The sequence below is a fragment of the Leptinotarsa decemlineata genome, unplaced genomic scaffold (genome assembly GCF_025532065.1).
Source record: "Leptinotarsa decemlineata unplaced genomic scaffold, Ldec_3_MD MMD2_P_RNA_scaffold_5, whole genome shotgun sequence".
Lineage (NCBI taxonomy): Eukaryota > Metazoa > Arthropoda > Insecta > Coleoptera > Chrysomelidae > Leptinotarsa > Leptinotarsa decemlineata.
In genome coordinates, this window is record NW_027412532.1 from 23,381,525 (window position 1) to 23,399,573 (window position 18,049).

An 18,049-nucleotide genomic window follows, 5' to 3' on the forward strand; every position below is an offset into this window, starting at 1 on the left:
AAGTCCGAACTGATTTATATAGTTTGCAAAACTTTGTTATAAATTCATAGTATCTTTAAATAAATATTTCCATGGTTTCGTTCTCTTGAACTTCCTCTGTATCAAAACAATCAACTGAAAGGAAAATGAAATGTTCAATTGATTACGGACCTTTCGGAAGCCAATCAATTGCGCCCCGCAACAAAAGTGTTCCGTCGTGGGAAACTTAAAATAGCCTACTCGGTGGCAAAGATATATTCTATCTTAGATAATCACGGCCTGAAAGGAGAGCGGAAATGGAGATCTTTTAATAAATCTTTCTCTCTACGGAGATTATTTTCAAATCGGCGGTTCCTACAACGATTATTTACTCGATAAGATTGGCTGGTTTATTTATAGCTACTCTATCTTTCTTGGAATCCCTAATTTTCCCACACCGAGTTATCTCTACGAATATTATCGATACTTAGGGATAAACATAAGTAAACAAATAGTTTTACGCATATTCTGAAAGGCAAAACAAAGAAGTAGCAGAGCTATGTTGTGAGGGAACTACATTGGGACCAAAATGGGGATGTTATAAGAGATTGTACACAATCATGAGTTATTAGAAAATGTCTTTCCGTAATGAGGGGAGTGTTCTTCTCCTTTACCGCTTGAACGATTGAAGGTTACTTTGTTTCATTCATTCTGTGATAGAATTTATAAATGTGTGAATCATTGAACTTATTCTCATTATCAGATTCAATCTAATACTAAAAAAAATGTTATTGAAGCGTGAATTCATCATATATCAGTTTGGTTCATCTCTACACATCTCCACATTTGTAGAGAAACCGTAGTTTATTGGACAATATAACAAACACACAATCTACATATTTGCTAACTGTTAACGATAAATGTATTCGGCTTCTTCAGATTTGAAAAACCAGCACAAACCATCAATTCAACGTACTTGGCACAATGTATATCTTCTGTCGAGTAGAAGACGGAGACAGATTTCAACCACCAAAATGTTAAGTTACTGATAAATTTTTCTGTGTGAAAAATACTTTGAATTTAGGCAGTAGCTTATCAGTGTTAACTAAAAAGTTTGCCCTTTCTACACATGTAAGGAGTTCTCCTTTATTATTTTTGATTTTGTCAGATTGCTGAAGATGAGAATACCCAAAAAAGGTTGATGAAAAAAACTCTGATTACCTTCACAAAATATTATAATTGTCAATAAGCATTGGTGATATTATGATGTATGGTGATATGATATATGATGTCTGAAATAATTATTACAAAATTGAACCATGAAACTAACAGTCGGATGGCTGAAGCAGCAATATCATTCATATATAATTTACAATTTGAAGAGTGGAATTGAAAAAAACAAGAACATAAAAAAAAATACATAAAAGATCAAAGGTTGAGAATCAGATTTTCATTTCGTTTTATATACACCTCCTAAAATGTTTGGCTATGCATATTCTATACACAAGTGTCAAAAAATCAGTTTCTCACACTTGTATATGATAATCTCCCAACGGAAAGAAGATTGGATTCTCGACTATTTAATGTTTTCGGTGGTGTTATATGTTGTTCTGATATATGTTCTGATTGTATTCTACAAATTGTGAATATTTCAATATTACTGTCGCCCCAGCATCCCCTCTGTTAGATTTCCTTCCTTTTAAAATGCAAAACTCGCCCCTGGCGAGTTTTGCCTTTTAAAACAATTAGCGTACTTTTGAGATTATACGGACAGGAAATTCTGCCTTCTAGAAAGTTATAGAACGGTCCAGAACAATCGAGAGTATTTAGAAGCATTCCACAACAATCTGGAGTATCCCGAAACATCTGGAATGTTATAGAATGTTCAACAATAGTCGGCAACGTTCGAAAAATTCCGAAATATCTCAGATTATTGTTGAACAATCAAGAAAGTTATGTGTTTTGGTAGACCTCTATTCCTAATCCATGAAAAAGGGTGTGCTCTTGAAGATATACGAGCTGGAAGATTCACCCTCTAGAAATTTCTAGAACACCCCAGAACATTTTGAATTCAAGGGAAGTTGTGGATTAATTTCCTGTGAAGTCGTTTCAATTGTCGTCTATTCTTTGAAGATGATCACTTGGTGATCGAAACACGTGTCGAAGTGTTGAAAATAACGATTTGGTGTTGGGAAAAAACTCCAGTAATATTCATGATTTTTACTGTATTAATATATTTCGGAAAATTAACATTCGACATTTTCAACTTGTTTATTCGTAAAAGATAAACGACAGAAAATTTTCAGCCATCGTGAAATCGAAATTAGATTGCATAATGTTCTTATTTATACAACGCTAATGGTTATCATCAGGATATGATTCATATATTATATCAAATCAGCAACAATTATTGCTTGAAATAGTTGTGCTATTGCAAAGTTAATTTTGTCATGTCAGGTTTCATTCAATAAAATATTACATTGTGAGTATTCAGAGCCGAGTATAGAAGAACGATAATGTCAATGAATTAAAACGCGTATCTCAAAACAGTTTATCATTCTGCGTGAAGAATAAATATTCTGGACGTTATGGGGTGAGTTTTATAAAAATGTTAATACATTCTGAAAGACAAAAAATTATAATTGATCAGTTTTATGCTTGATAGCCTTTGCAATATTCTCATATTCATTGGTTTTTCGCCAAAACTGTCCCAGCTATACAGGGCTGTACTATCTACTATTCCTAATAAAATATAAAACTGGAACCTGTGACGTAGAATACATCCAAAACATTATAGTCCGTTCATAATTTGTCGATAGCACAAAATGAGGGCCCAAGTCATAAAACGGTCGTAAAACTCGTAAAATCATAGGCGGAGGTTCCTGAGGTGTTTATTCATTAAATATAAAGCTTCAGTTTATATTCGAAACTTGCCTTGAAAGGGTGAAGTTGTAACGAACGAAAATAATTTTTGATTTAGTACATTTTTTAATCGCATTCAATTTACGGCTCGTTGGTGTTTCGGCGTCTACGGCAGTAATTAACGTCTCTAATATTTATTTTGCGAATTTTGTGCAGTGCGTGAGTAACTTTTTTTCATATTCCTACAAACATATACGTACCTTTCGTTCCTGCTTGTTTTGTTTGATTGCTTGCGATGGCTTCGCCATCATCATCAACATCATCAAGTTTTACACCGGTACTGTTGCGTACAGTCAGTAAGTCTGTCTATTCACCAAGAGAGAAGACTATTGTTTTGAACGTTCACGATGCTCTGGTTTCTCAAAATCCCACAAACACTGTTCAGAACATAATCAAGAGTTGTGCCAACATGACGGGCGTAGGGGAGTCAACAATATATAGGTTCCTATCAGAAAGAAAAAAAAAGGTATAGCTAACCCAAATACAAACGAATACTTAAAGAGGGGGAGAAAACCTATTGAAATTGATGAATTTGCCAAAAATGGTATTCGAAGGAAAATTCACGAATTTTTTTTACAAAAAAGAAATACCCAACTTAAACAAATTTTACAAGAAGTTAGAGACGACCCGGATTTGCCTCATGTCGGACGAACCAAATTGTGGCAAGTTTTAAAAGAATTAAATTTCCGGTGGGAGAAATCAGACCGAAAATCACTTTTGATTGACCGGGAAGAGATAATATGTTGGAGAAGAAAGTATCTAAGATCTATACGAAAATTTCGGGCTGAAGGAAGGCCAATTTACTATCAGGACGAAACGTGGGTAACGCAGGTCATACTCTCACAAAAATTTGGACAGATAAAAATATATCAAGCTCCAGGCAAGCCTTTATGGAAGGTTGGTCTACTGGTATTTCCCAGTTTGTTGGAATTTGAATCCAAAAGCACAAAAGACTATCACGAGGAGATGACAGCTGATGTTTTCGAAGAGTATTTTGAGCAGATGATTGAACATATACCACCAAACTCAATTATAGTATTAGATAATGCACCTTATCATTCACGACTAGTTGAAAGACTTCCAACGACTGCGTGAAAGAAACAGGATATCATTGACTGGCTGCGGAATAAGTCCCTGCCTTACGAAGATGGAATGGTTGAAGCAGAACTTTTAAAAATTGCCCGGCAACACAAATCTAAGTTCAAAAAATACGTAGTTGACAGAATGGCGGAAAGACGAAACATCACAGTCCTTAGACTTCCACCCTACCACTGCGAATTAAATCCAATTGAACTCATTTGGGCACAAATGAAAAGCTATGTGGCTAGAAAAAATACGTCATATAAAATACAAGCTGTACGTGAATTGTTATATGAGTCTTTACAACATATTACAGAACAAAATTGGCGAGATGCAGTAAGACATGCAATAGAAGAAGAACAAAGAATGTGGGATCTTGACAATATAATTGATGCGACTGTAGAGACACAACCGCTAATTATTAACCTGCAAGACGACTCGGATTCCGAAGATGATCCTGTTTATTTTGAATTTGAATAGTTTTGTAAGTAATCGTAGTTCATATCATTTAAAAATAGGTATTAATTAAATGAATGTATCTTTTACAAATTGCAAGTAACTTATTATTTTTGAATAAAATACTAAATTTTTTTGAAATGAAAATACAGTTTACAGTACCTACAGTTTAAGAATATTAATATATTTATTTATTTAAAGTAACTAATGTTTTAATCATATACTCTACGACACTGGTCACTCATTTCCACTCAAAATACCTACATAATCGGATTAAAAGTTTTATAGCTGTATTGTATTTCTTCAGATACAAGGTGGGTTAGTCGAAAACATCTTAAACTGCCAGTTTTAGTTTGGTTTTTGTTATTATATCATATTAGCTGTCCTCTCTGTATTTCAGTTCTCTAATGAGGGTCAAACTTGCAGTGAGCTATCAACAAATTATGAACGGACTATAGTTGTCTTCATCTCCTGAGAACTCCAACTTGGTTGGTGAAACGCGCATCGAGAAGAGTATTACATTTCTGGTGAATTAGAAAAGTGTTTATGGAACGCCGTTTTACTTTTTATTGTCACAAATATTCATCTAACAGCTAACAATTTATTTGTTTGAATGTAATTGATTCATGCATTTGTTGGACACATTAAAACCCATTGTTCGCAAAATTTGTTCTATTTTAAATGACACTTGATTTAAAATGTTACATAAATCAATTTATTTGAATAAAAAAAAATAATGAAATAACTTGAAGCTTTTATTGATTCCCAGGAAAAATGTTGTATCAAAGTATTGGAAAATGGAACGCCAATTTACTATACATTATGCTGAAAAACAATCTATATACATACAGTTCAACTCAGCAATGAACAAACATTATTATTCAACAGTCAATGGAATGTATTATTCGAGTAAATTCAAAAAACGTTTCAATTACGCATATAATTTTGACCTTTGAATAAAATGTTAATTATTTATATGACTGTTAAATTATAATGAAACTTCAAAAAGTAAGTTTGGGTATAACATTTCAATGAATATATATGAATGAGTGTCGAAGTTTTCCCATGAAACATTGTTGGTAATAAAAATAGACTTTCGTTTGTCTGAAAATATAGCAAATTAACTTTCCATACTAAATATTTTTCTATGAATAATAAATATTGTTATATTTCAATTTTATTGAAAGTGTTGAATATTTCTAACATTCACTTTGATGCATTCAATTTGAAATTTGGTTACAACTTTTGTGCAAAACATTCTAAAGCAAGTATCATTTTATTTCATCAATCTTTTCAAAAAGCTAATTTCTGACACAGAATTGAATTTTTGATGATTTAAAAAGTTTGTTGTATTTGAAAGATCCATTCAAAACGATTGTTGATAATTTCAATTTGGCGCTGATATCGAGCGGATTTATCAAGAACTTCAAGTGTTACATATGGCAACATGCTAGTTCATTTATAGTACGGCAAAACGCCGTTCAACCGTGGCGCCGAATAAAAACTATCAACAATCAATTTAATTCATGTATCACTGAAATTCAATAAACAAAATAATTCAATTATTTTCAAAGAAATATCAATAAATAGTAAAATGGCGTGGCACGCCGTTGTACTTTCTATTAGTATTTTGTGAAAATGAATTGTTTTGATTGTTGCATTTAGGTAATACATTATTTAAATTTATTGTTGATCATTTTTATTAGTCGCTGTGGTCGAAGGGATTATTACCGTACTATGACTAACGCCATAAATATATGCAGTTATGTAGTTCCACAAAAATACGTCCGATGTCAGCGCCGAATAAAAATTATCAACAATCAATTTAATTCACGTATCACTGAAATTCAACAAACAAAATAATCTAGTTCATTTCGAAGGAATGAAACGGCACGCCGTTTTACTTTCTATTGGTATTTTGTGAAAATGAATTGTTTTGATTGTTGGTTTAAGGTGATACATGAATTAAATTGATTGTTGATAATTTTCATTCCGCGCTGCAGTCGGATGGAATATTGTATAACTATCACTAGATTATCATGTTGCCAGATTTAAAAATTCAGCTTTTGCAAGACTCCGCTCGACGCTAGCGCCGAATTAAAATTATCAACAATCGTTTTAATTCATGTAACTAGAATTATCAACAAACAATTTTATTCATGTTTCACAGAAATTGTAGTAAATTATTCGATAGTTACGAAAAAAGTATATATGACAAACATTTAGTTCCAAAAATTTCAAACAATGAATCTATATTGTCACTGTTCGCAACTTTCCATCAAACAAATTAATTCATGTAATATTTTGAATCAAGTGTCAATTAAAATAGAACAAATTTTGCGAACAATCGTTTTTAATGTGTCGAACAAATGGCTGAATCAATTGAATTCAAATAAATAAATTGTTAGTTGAATAAATTGAGGAATGAATATTTGTGACAATAAAAAGTAAAACGGCGTTTAATAAGTGTTTGTTTATGAATACTTCGAATTATTTGTTTCCTACCACCAAACCTAGTTTAACAATTGATTTTTGTAATAATATAATAGTGAATAAATTATTTGCCAAACTATTTTCCACAATCACATTTTGGTTATTTTGAGTTTCAGAGCCCTTTTTCGTTAACGAACAAGGAACATTTAAAATTTTTCGTATTGCACACTGAAATGTCTTTCGACAATTAGACAATGATTTACATTACGAAAAAATAAAAAATAATTCTTCATGGAAAATTTACAAATGTATACTTTGCAAAACTTTGTTAGAAACTTATAATTCCTTCAAGAAAATATGTCTATGGTTTCCTATTCTTTTACTTTCCTTGTATCAAGATAATCAACATGATCATGAAGAAAATGAAATGTTCAGTTGATTATGGACCTTTCGAAAGTCCAGTGTGCCCCGTAACAAAAGTGTTCGGCCGTGGGAAACTTCAATTAGAATACTTTGCGGCAAAGATATATTTATTTTTGATCATGGCTTGAAAGGAAAGCAGAAATGGGAAATATAGGAGCTGGAAGTTTCACCTTCTAGAAATTTAAATTTCCAGAACACCCCAGAACATTGGAATTCAGGTGAAGTTGGGAATTGACGTAGTGCACAAATCCACAGAATTATAATACGGAGTCAACTCTTAATTATTTTCCATATGCTTGGATGTGACTGCACATTTTTATTCTGACTGGTATTCTTTATTGGAAAATGCCAGAAACAGTGATAGATAAATAGATAGTGAAAACTGTCGAAAATACTATAGAAAAGTTTGAAATGGCAATTATTTTATAACGAGGTGGAGTTCCTCCTCATTTTGCAGTTGATGTGAGGAACTATTTGAATAATGCTTATGAATGACGATGGATTGACCTCTGAGGATTTGTGGAATGACCTACAAGATCACCAGATCTTGAGATTTTTTTATCGGATTCCCTAATATCTAAAGTGTACAGGTTTCAGTGTCATTCTATTCAAGAGTTGCGTGTGCAACAATTACTCAAGAAATTGTGTAAAGCGTCAGGGCTGAGACTACAAATAGACTTCATTTTCGACAGGAGGTCGATTTCAGGAGCATAGAAATTCCTCTTGTTCTTCTCGTTAATACTACAGAGTATTCGATTGATTGATAACCTACATAAGTTATTGTCTTTTTGGTGAATATCTTGAATCTGCATTTTTGTCCTATCATTCCTTCTCTGCAGTAGTATTCAACTTTGTCGTACTCCTCTGAACTTCAATTATTGCCGTTCGAAATCATAATTATTCTTCCTTTAACGTCAAATAAGCGATCGGCTTTATCTTAGAACTGTTTCACGTCAACTTCTGCAGATAATCTTGTTGAAATTTTTTTTTGATGGACTCCATTTCATTGGAGCATCCCTTGTTGAGATACAGCCCCTTAAAGGGGGTACATAAAATTTGTATAACAATTTTTTTCACAAGCATTAAAAAAGTTACAATATTGAAATTAACCTGACGTTTTGTACTATCAAAAAGACACTTAGCCAGAAAGTTATTTGGTTCACCCCATGGTTGTAAAGTGTGGAAAACGCAACCCTTAAAATTTATTTGCAATGTAACTTTTTGTCTATTATTTGTTTATCATTTAAAAATTAATTTCCGATAGCCTGTTTCATTCTAAACAAAAAATATATCTTGGGTTTTTTGCCCAAAATAAACCAGTTCGCAGCAAAAAATTATTTTACGAACAACTACAGAGATACATCGTCATAAATGCGAAAATACGAAACTAATCTATCTAGTAAGTCGCTTTTAGCGATAGTGACAATTAAATTGGTATGACGCGGTTAGTTTGTGAATTTTCGAAATTGAATTAATACTAATTGTGTGTTGTTGTTCTGTTCTTAATTTGTTACTTTAATAATTCACTTGTTATTAAAATGGTATACACAAATGAGGAAATGGCTGACATGCATTACGTTTACGGTCTGTCGCAGGGGAATGGGCTAGAAGCTTCTAGAAGATATGCTAAAATGTATCCTCAACGGCAGCATCCTTCATATAGAATATTTGCTCGATTACATCAACGATTACGAGAATATGGTTCATTCGACAAAAGAATGCAGGATTGTGGTCGCCACCGAGAAGTACGAACACCACAGCTTGAGGAAGCAGTACTTAATTTGATTGAAGAATAACCTACTACCAGTACTAGAAAGATTGCTTTCCAGCTAAATGTTGATCATATGACTGTATTTCGAATTTTGAAGGAACAACTCTTATACCCTTACCATCTGCAACGAGACTTTCCGAACTTTCCGCGAGACTTTCCGAACCGTCTTGAATTTTGCAATTGGATGCTGGAAATGATTAGAAGAAATTGTGACTTTCTGAAGACGATAGAATTCACAGACGAATGTAGTTTTTCTCGGGACAAGATTATTAATTTTCATAATTACCACATATGAGCTGATGAAAACCCTCACGCTATTGTCGAAAGTAACCATCAAGAACAGTTTTCTCTTAACGTGTAGCTCGGAGTTATTGGGGATGATTTAATTGGGCCTCATTTTCTACCTCCTCGATTAAATGGTGAGGCATACGTTCAATTTTTAAGAGAAGTGCATCCAGTACTGCTGGAGGAAGTTCCTTTGGGCGTCAGAAGGGTATGTTTACTGTCCCGCTCGATCCCCGAATCTCAATCCTCTCGATTTCCCTATTTGAGGCCATTTACAGCATTTGGTTTATCGTACTCCTGTTTGCGATGTAGAGGACTTGAGAGAACCGCATCATCGATGCCTGCAGGGTAATCAGAGAGACTCCAGGAATATTTGAGCGAATACGTGGCTCAATATGTCGACGTCTAGACACATAAGTAATGTCTGAAGGTAGACCTATTGAACATTTACTATGATTTCTGCATATTGTGTGTTTTGTTATTAACGAATTAGTTTTGTTTATTACCCTTTAATCGTTTGATGCAGGTACTAACTACAAAATAACAATAAATCCAGTTTGCATTTATGACGATGTATCTCTGTAGTTGTTCGTAAAATAATTTTTTGCTGCGAACTGGTTTATTTTGGGCAAAAAACCCAAGATATATTTTTTGTTTAGAATAAAACAGGCTATCGAAAATGAATTTTTTAATGGTAAACAAATAATAAGACAAAAAGTTACATTGGAAATGAATTTTAGGGGTTGCGTTTTCCACCCCTTCCAACCATGAGGTAAACCAAATAAATTACTGGCTACGTGTCTTTTTGGTAGTACAAAACGTCAGGTTGATTTCAATATTGTAATTTTTTCAGTGCTTGTGAAAAAAATTGTTATACAAATTTTATGTACCCCCTTTAAGGGTCTGTATCTCAACAAGGGATGCTCCAGTGAAGTCTCTCTATATGAAAGCTCCTTTTTTTTTCGATGAGGAGTCACCTCCTTGAATGTTTTACACTTATTCAGTTACACCCTGTATAACAGGAATTGAAAGGGTTACGTCTCTCGCCTATAGATGTCCGTGGGAGTTTTAAAAGGCACGAAAATAACTTTCAAGTTTTTGAACTTGATAAAAAAATACATCAAACCTAAAAATGCATAGATTATATTGAAAGCATTCCATTCAGTGCACAAATTCAAGGTGTTGAAAAACATTATTAACACGCTTTCATTAGCTTCACTTGTATGTTTATATGTAAACGATTCCTTTGGACTCGATTTTGACTAACTTTAAACAGACATATTTATTTTAAACTTTGTGCACTTATCAATAATTGGTGGCCATACAATAATTTCATGAGTTTTCTCACACAGTCTCCGTGTGAGGTCAAGTGAGACAATCATACTGTGAGACATCAAGTGAGACAATCATACTGTCAGGGCTTGAAATAGCAAACCAAATCAAAAAGTGCAAAATAAATAACTGTTTGAAAAAAGTAAAAAAGACATGCTATAATAGGAACACAAAAACTGAAAAAAAAATTATTCGAAACTAATTTAACATTGTGTTCAACATCGTCCTATGAAAGTCATTAGTAACATCAAGCCATATGAGTTATTATCGATATCGAACACAATCTTAAATTAGTCTCGATTTATTTTTTATTTTCAAAGATAGAAAAATATTAAGGTATAATTGTCCCATTTATTACCCTCTGTCGAAGCCATACATTCTTTCGAAACCTAGTTTGACTTTAAATACACCCTTTTAAGTTCCACTGTAGACTCAAGTATTTTTATTCGCTAATCACGAATATGGAGTCAAAAGATGGCGCTCAAAACTACTCCCAGAGATACGGCAATACATAAGTCCGATAAAATCTTTAAAAAAAAAGAAGCCATTTATCCGAATGATTATAAACTGGAGTTTATAGGATTCATTGATAAAGACCACACTAGTTCGTTTAAGCCGATTTCAGAACCTCCCCCCCCATCACTTTTAACATTGAAATGACCTCTACATACGTCACTCTAAGTAGCCAAGGTAACATTGAGGAGGTGTTTCGAGTTCGACCTTGAACGACCTTGACCTACGTAACACGGCGATGCAGGTAAGGTGACTTTGAGGTGGTGTTTTGGGTTAAACCTTGAATGACCTCCATTCACTACCCATATTTTCGACAAGATGACTTTGATTTCGAATTAACTCAAGACAGTTACGTGGCATTCTTGTTGTGTAGATGGCTTTGAACGATTGTTTTGTGTTTGGCTTTGAACGACCCTGACCTACATCACACGACAAAAGCAAGGTGACTTTGAGGTAATATTTTAAGTTTGACCTTGAACGACCTTCATTGATCCACGCGGCAATTTCAAAGATTCGACTTTGAAAGACCTTCAGCCGCACGGACGAAGAGACTTTTGGAGTGTGTTTTCAGTCTGACTTTGAGTGACCCTCTGCAGAATGATGTGCCTCTGCCGAAGTAAATTTAAGGGCGCTCATGTATTCTCCTTCACTCCTCTACTTTTTGAATGAACATATAAAAGAGGGGCCACTCATTCAGAGGACTTAGTTTGATATCGCGCGTATTGAATATACCTACAAATATTTTTCATTGTGATAGGTGTGGTAAAAGTTTCAGCCGTGAAGTTAACATGCGTCGTCATCAAATGCAGCCCTGCAGGCCGGATAATGATGCAGGTCCTCCAGCATAACGACTCTTGAACTGCCCAACCAAGTGCAGTTCAAGAATTGTGCAACTATAGTAATAGAATGGAGCCTGTGAATAGGATAAATTCACATCTAGAAACATTGGAGCATAGAACAAATTCTTGTAAGGAATTTGAAGATGGTGTGGAAATCATCAAGAGCGCAGTTAAATATAGGATTGTTAATTACAGGGTCGAAAGTAAGAATCTGCGTTCAGACTATCAATCTTTCTTTGATGAAGTGAGACATAAAGTTGTGATTTTCATTGATCGAATGGTGTAAGTTCATAACACCTTGAAAGTGAACATGGAGTTGTTTGGGAGGTACATACTTTAGACGCAGGAAATATTAAAGGTGAAGTCTTTCAACGGCCAAAACCAAATTGTTGATCAATCAAACAACCTTGAACAGATATATACAACATTTGTCGACACGTTGTCTGCAGAAGCTGTGGCATATCAAGAACGTGATTCAGGTATATCATCAACATAAATCTGAAAGATTTCAGTCATTGAACGAATAATGTGTTCACAATTTGGACTCTGGAGAAAGTTGTTTTTATCGAAGTAAACATCAACAAATATACAGCCTAGCCACGGAACATTCGTCAATGCGAATATTCTCGCGGTGCGAACGGCAAAGCGTCTAGCGACTGTAATAAATGCATAGCAATGTACATATGAAGCCACGCACAACGGCGACCGGCGAAGCGACCGGCGAAATGTACCGAGCAAACCGCGTGGGCGACTTGCGGTGCGGCGAGCGAGCAAAACAAAGGCATGAATCAGTACGGTGCGAGCCACGGAGTCAAGCGGCAGTCGCGGCGAATAGTGCAGTGATCAAACGAGTTTACTTGTTTTCGCCGAGACTTTCATTGCTGATTAAAAAGTTAGAATTTTATTATTCATTCTACCGTCAATTACAAGTTAGTTTTTTGTTTCAGTTGTACGAAAAATTACTGTCATATAATTTAGATTTTTGCAATAAATAACATAATTATCTGAAAGTGTTTTTATTTCATGAAACATATATGGTAACATTTGATTAGCTGATAATATTTTTCGCGCAAAGATAGTTCCAAATAAATTTTGTTATAAAAAAATCGGTTTGCGACCATTACTTTCTTGGAAAAAGTTTTTCTTACTGATGGATACTAAAGGCAATTCTCCAAAATATGATCGGCTAATTGAATATTACCCTTATACATAGGTATATAGATAAAATTGCTTTTGCCCGCGGCTTCGCTACAGGGTAATTAGTAGCGTCATCTGTATTAACCACAGTATCAATCGAATTATAGACCTTTTCTTCGCCCTCAAACGCCATGAACAGGATATCGTAGATAGCTGCTGCTTGATCGTTCTTTGGAGTAAGTATGGCACGATCACATAACCATTCAATACGTTTGTCATGTATATGAATAATGTCTGGATAAAATTTAGACAGCAATTCTTGAACCGTAGTAACAACTGTGCACAATTCTTCCGGGATGGTTATCATTCCATCAAACGATGGAAATCACCATTACCGATTTCAAAAAAGATCTGAAAATCTACAGCACATGGGCCCCAAATCAGATTTCTAATGCACGACTTTACTTCGTCAGCTCTGGTTCCTTTTGGCACCACTGGTAGAGTCTGCCGAAAGTCTCCGGCCAGCAAAACTGTTACGCCACCCATTAATTTTGTATTACCCGTTATACCCCTTAGTAATCTGTTTAAGGCTTCAATACCACCTTTATGAGCTATCGTTATTTCGTTCCACACGATTATTTTTGTACTCTTTAAAACTTCAGCAAAATTACTTTGTTTGGAGATGTTGCAAATGGGAGTCTCGTCTCGGCAGTTATTGAATTGAGTGGTAACTTAAAAGTAGCATGAGCAGTTCGACCACCTTCGAGTAGTGTAGCAGCTATATCGGACGACGCCACAGTCAGGGCAATGAGGTGAGTATTTCTTACTTTCGACAAAAGTAAATTATTAAGGAAGGTTTAACCATTTCCACCTGGAGCGTCTGAAAAGATTATTCGAACGTCATTTGCATATACACTTGTGATCTTTTTATTGTAAACTTCCTGTTGCTTGTCATTCAAGGATGCTTCAATTTTTCTTTCTGGGTCTTCTAAGGCCACTGTATCGTAACTGGTCTTCTTCACGTACTCTCTATTTTCAAAATATATTGATTTTATTGGCTGAGGTAATCCATGCTCTTTAAGAGGACGGCCGCCTAATGATAATACGGAATCCTCTAGTACCGACACGCATTTGTTAAATATCAGGTCCGATGAGTGCTCTACATCCACGTCACCTTGCCTTTCCAGTTGTTTTTCAAATTTTTCAGAAAGGTATTCTTTGTATTTTTCCCAAAAACATTGAAGATTGGAAACCTGGTATAACAATAAAATGATAACAAAAAGCTCTCGAATCATATGCGGTGTTTGACAAGGTGCTGCCTCTTCAAGAGCTGAATCCAAATGTCGATCATCTTCGAGTAGATCTTGAGCTTTGCACGTGGATTGGAAAGTGGGATGTAAGTGATCATCTACAGCTTTCAACGCTTCAAATGAAATTGGGCCTCTGATCTCATGTTGTAACGGAACGGTAATAGGAACAGTAGGGACTGTATACCGTTATGATACTTAACAAAATGTTAAATTAAATCCCTCAAAGACGACTTACCTTGAGTGGATTGCGGCTGTCTCATCAGAGTCCTGAGATTGGTACCAGTTCTTGTGGTCGAAGCTAGTCCGTGTATCAAGAAGCACGATATTATGCGGTGTGATAAACATAAATATTATCAGCAAACAACGAATATTCACAGTTGAACTGGGCAGTCGAGAAATGGCGGACAATCAACCACTTAGAAAAACAATACAACAACACTGTTCGTCCCTTTTCATCACTCCAACACACCACAGAGGGCGCAATCATAATGAAGTCGTTTTGAGGGTACAGGGTGAGGCAAAATTAAGAAAATAAAAATGAGTATGTTAGCCGTTCCGCAACATTTACTGGCCCGCAAAATGCAGAAGGCATTTTTTAATATATAACTGAATAAAATTAATAATAAATATTCAAAACATCAAATAAAACAAAAATGCTGAAAAGAAAAGTGAAAGTCGTGTACTATTCAAGTGGAAGTGGACACAACTTGACCAGGGGGCGCTTCAAGGTACCATGCGTTGTTTTAATTGTTGCTACCCTCGCGACTCGATCATCACCAAAATGCAATTTGGAGATACGACCGAGCGACCACTTGCATGGGGAAGGTTATCAGTTTTGATAAGTACAAGAGTACCGATGCGAGGGGAAGTACCGCCATTCAACCACCTACCTCTTTGCTGCAAAGTGTGCAAATATTCTTTATGCCACCTATGCCAGAAATCCCGATGTAGGCGTTGTAATAGTTGCCATCTCGTTAAACGATTTAGGGGTACATCAGAATAATCAGGCAGCGGTAGACTGGAGACAGGTTCCATAGTTAAAAAATGGCCGGGAGTGAGAGTGTTGAGATCATCAACATCGGCGCTCATGGGCGTTAAGGGTCGCGAATTCAAGATGGATTCAATTAATGTTAACACGGTATAAAATTCTTCGTAGGTGAGGATTTGTTGGCCGATAACACGAGCCAAATGTGATTTAACGCTCTTTACTCCGGCTTCGCATAACCCATTGAAATGAGGTGCACTTGCCGGAGTAGGATGAAAAACAATATTCTCGTGAGAAGCTGAAGATTCGAGCAAACGGAGTAATTGACGCTGGGCACCTAAGAAATTGGTGCCACAGTCGCTATAAATATGGGATACACGTCCACGACGTGCAATAAACCTTTGCAAAGCTGCTAAAAAACTGTCAGTAGAGAGATCGCTGGCAAGTTCAAGATGAACCGCCTTGGTAGCGAAACAAACAAAAATGCATAAATATGCTTTTATTGTTTTCACACCACGATGGCGACTGAGAGTTATCGAAAAGGGTCCCCCATAATCGACACCTGAGTGAGAAAATGGTTTAACTTGAGAAACTCGAGAAATAGGCAAATTGCCCATGAGGGGTTGAAAAGTCTTAGGATTTTGTTTCCAGCATGGAATACATTGAGAGAGAACTGAATTGATAGCTCTTTTTGGAGATAAAATCCAAAATTGTTGCGACAGAAGGAAATGAGTCGTGCGAAAACCTGCATGAAAAAACTTCTCATGAAAATATTTGATCAAAAGTATAGTCAAACGACTTGAACGTGGAAGCAACATAGGATATTTGGCAGAATGGGAGAGGGAGGCATGTTTCAGACGACCTCCAACACGTAAAATTCCCTCAGAATCCAAAAAAACTTGAAGTTTTCTCAAAGGTTTTGAAAAACGTTTACTTTCGATTTCTACAGAAAAATGGATACTTTGGACATGTCGAACAAGTCTAACAAGAGCGTTGTGGCGCTCGCATGGCACAATTGAGCCTAAGAATTTTTGAGAAGGTTTGTTCGAATTGTTGATGAAACGTAGCAAGTAAACTAGAACATTTTGTAGCGATCTGAAACAAGAATGCGTTTCTAATAAAATATCAATGACATGGTCATTACTAGAGGTTAAAAATACTGGAATTGATTTTTCCTCCTCCACCGGGGTGCAGGGGCAGAGAAGGCGAATTAGGCCATTCATCTTGTTTTTTAAGGAAAGGCGGACCGGTGAACCACATAGAATGTGATATCATCTGACGGGGTAACAAACCTCTGGAAGCAGCATCCGCCGGATTATTGGTGGTATCTACGTAATACCAATGTTCAGGAGCGACTTTCTCCCTGATGAATGTCACACGATTTGATACAAATGTCTTCCAACGGTGTGGATGACCCTTAATCCAATATAACACTATTTGGGAGTCGGACCAACAGTAAACACGTTTCAGATTTAATTGGGGTGTAATAAGATAAATGATTGATGAAATCAGCTTCGTTAATAAAACGGCTGCACATAACTCCAAACGCGGAATAGTAATTTTCTTAGTTGGTGCAACTTTGGACTTTCCACATACGAAGCTAACATGATTCAGTCCATTGGCATCAAAAGAACGCAGATAAATAACACAAGCATATCCTTTCTCAGATGCATCGCTAAATCCGTGAATTTCATAAGCGATTGCTTGGGAGTTTGTGAACATCCGCGGAATTTTGAGACTGGATAAAACGGGTAGATCAGTTTGATACTGATTCCAGATACGAATAATTTCATTATTGGGAATATCATCCCAACCAATACCGAACAACCATAGTTGTTGAATGAGATGTTTGCAAAAAAATGTAACTGGAGAAATGAATCCTAAGGGATCATATATGCGAGCTAATTCGGATAAAATTGTTCGTTTAGTACAAGGACGATTTGGAATTGCAGAGACAATAAAAGAAAAACAATCAGCAGAAGGATTCCAACGCAATCCCAAAATTTTCAGACAAGAATCGATATCTTCAGAAAACGTGTGCGGTTCGTTGGACAAATAAGAGGGAGGCAAATCAGAGAGCAAAGAAAGGTCATTGCTAGACCACTTTCGAAGTTCGAAGCCTCCTCTTCGTAATAAGGTAATAATTTCAGTTTTGAGTTGGTGAGCCTTTTCAAAGGTAGGAATAGACATCACGAAGTCGTCAATATAGCAGGTGGAACTGAGTGCGAGTGAAGCGAGCGGAAAAGTACCACCTTCATCTTTAACTAATTGTTCAAGTGTTCTGAGCGCAAGAAAGGGCGAGCAGTTCATACCGTAAGTTACAGTACGAAGACGATAATCTTGTAGCGGTAATTTGGGATCAAATCTCCAAATGATTCTTTGAAAATCTCGATGAGAAGGATTAATAAGAATCATTCTATACATTTTTGTCACATCCATACACAATACGTAAGGATGAATGCGGAAATTGACGATAATATTGAAAAGATTTTGTTGCAATTTTCGACCAGTGTATAAATTATCATTGAGCGATATTTGATTCGAAGACTTTGCTGAGGCATTGAATACCACTCGCAATTTTGTAGTCGTGCTATCGGGTTTCAAA

The 18,049-nt window shown here is 35.6% G+C and overlaps 1 protein-coding gene across 1 annotated transcript in view; it reads left to right on the forward strand.

Moving 5' to 3' along the window:
• Positions 1-2,350: 2,350 nt before the first annotated feature.
• The window catches only part of LOC111509844 (uncharacterized), a 242,661-nt gene continuing 226,962 nt past the window's right edge, over positions 2,351-18,049 (forward strand). The window contains 1 exon segment of the mRNA XM_074169709.1: positions 2,351-2,551. Coding sequence (XP_074025810.1) covers positions 2,547-2,551 — 5 coding nt within the window. The 5' untranslated portion in view covers positions 2,351-2,546.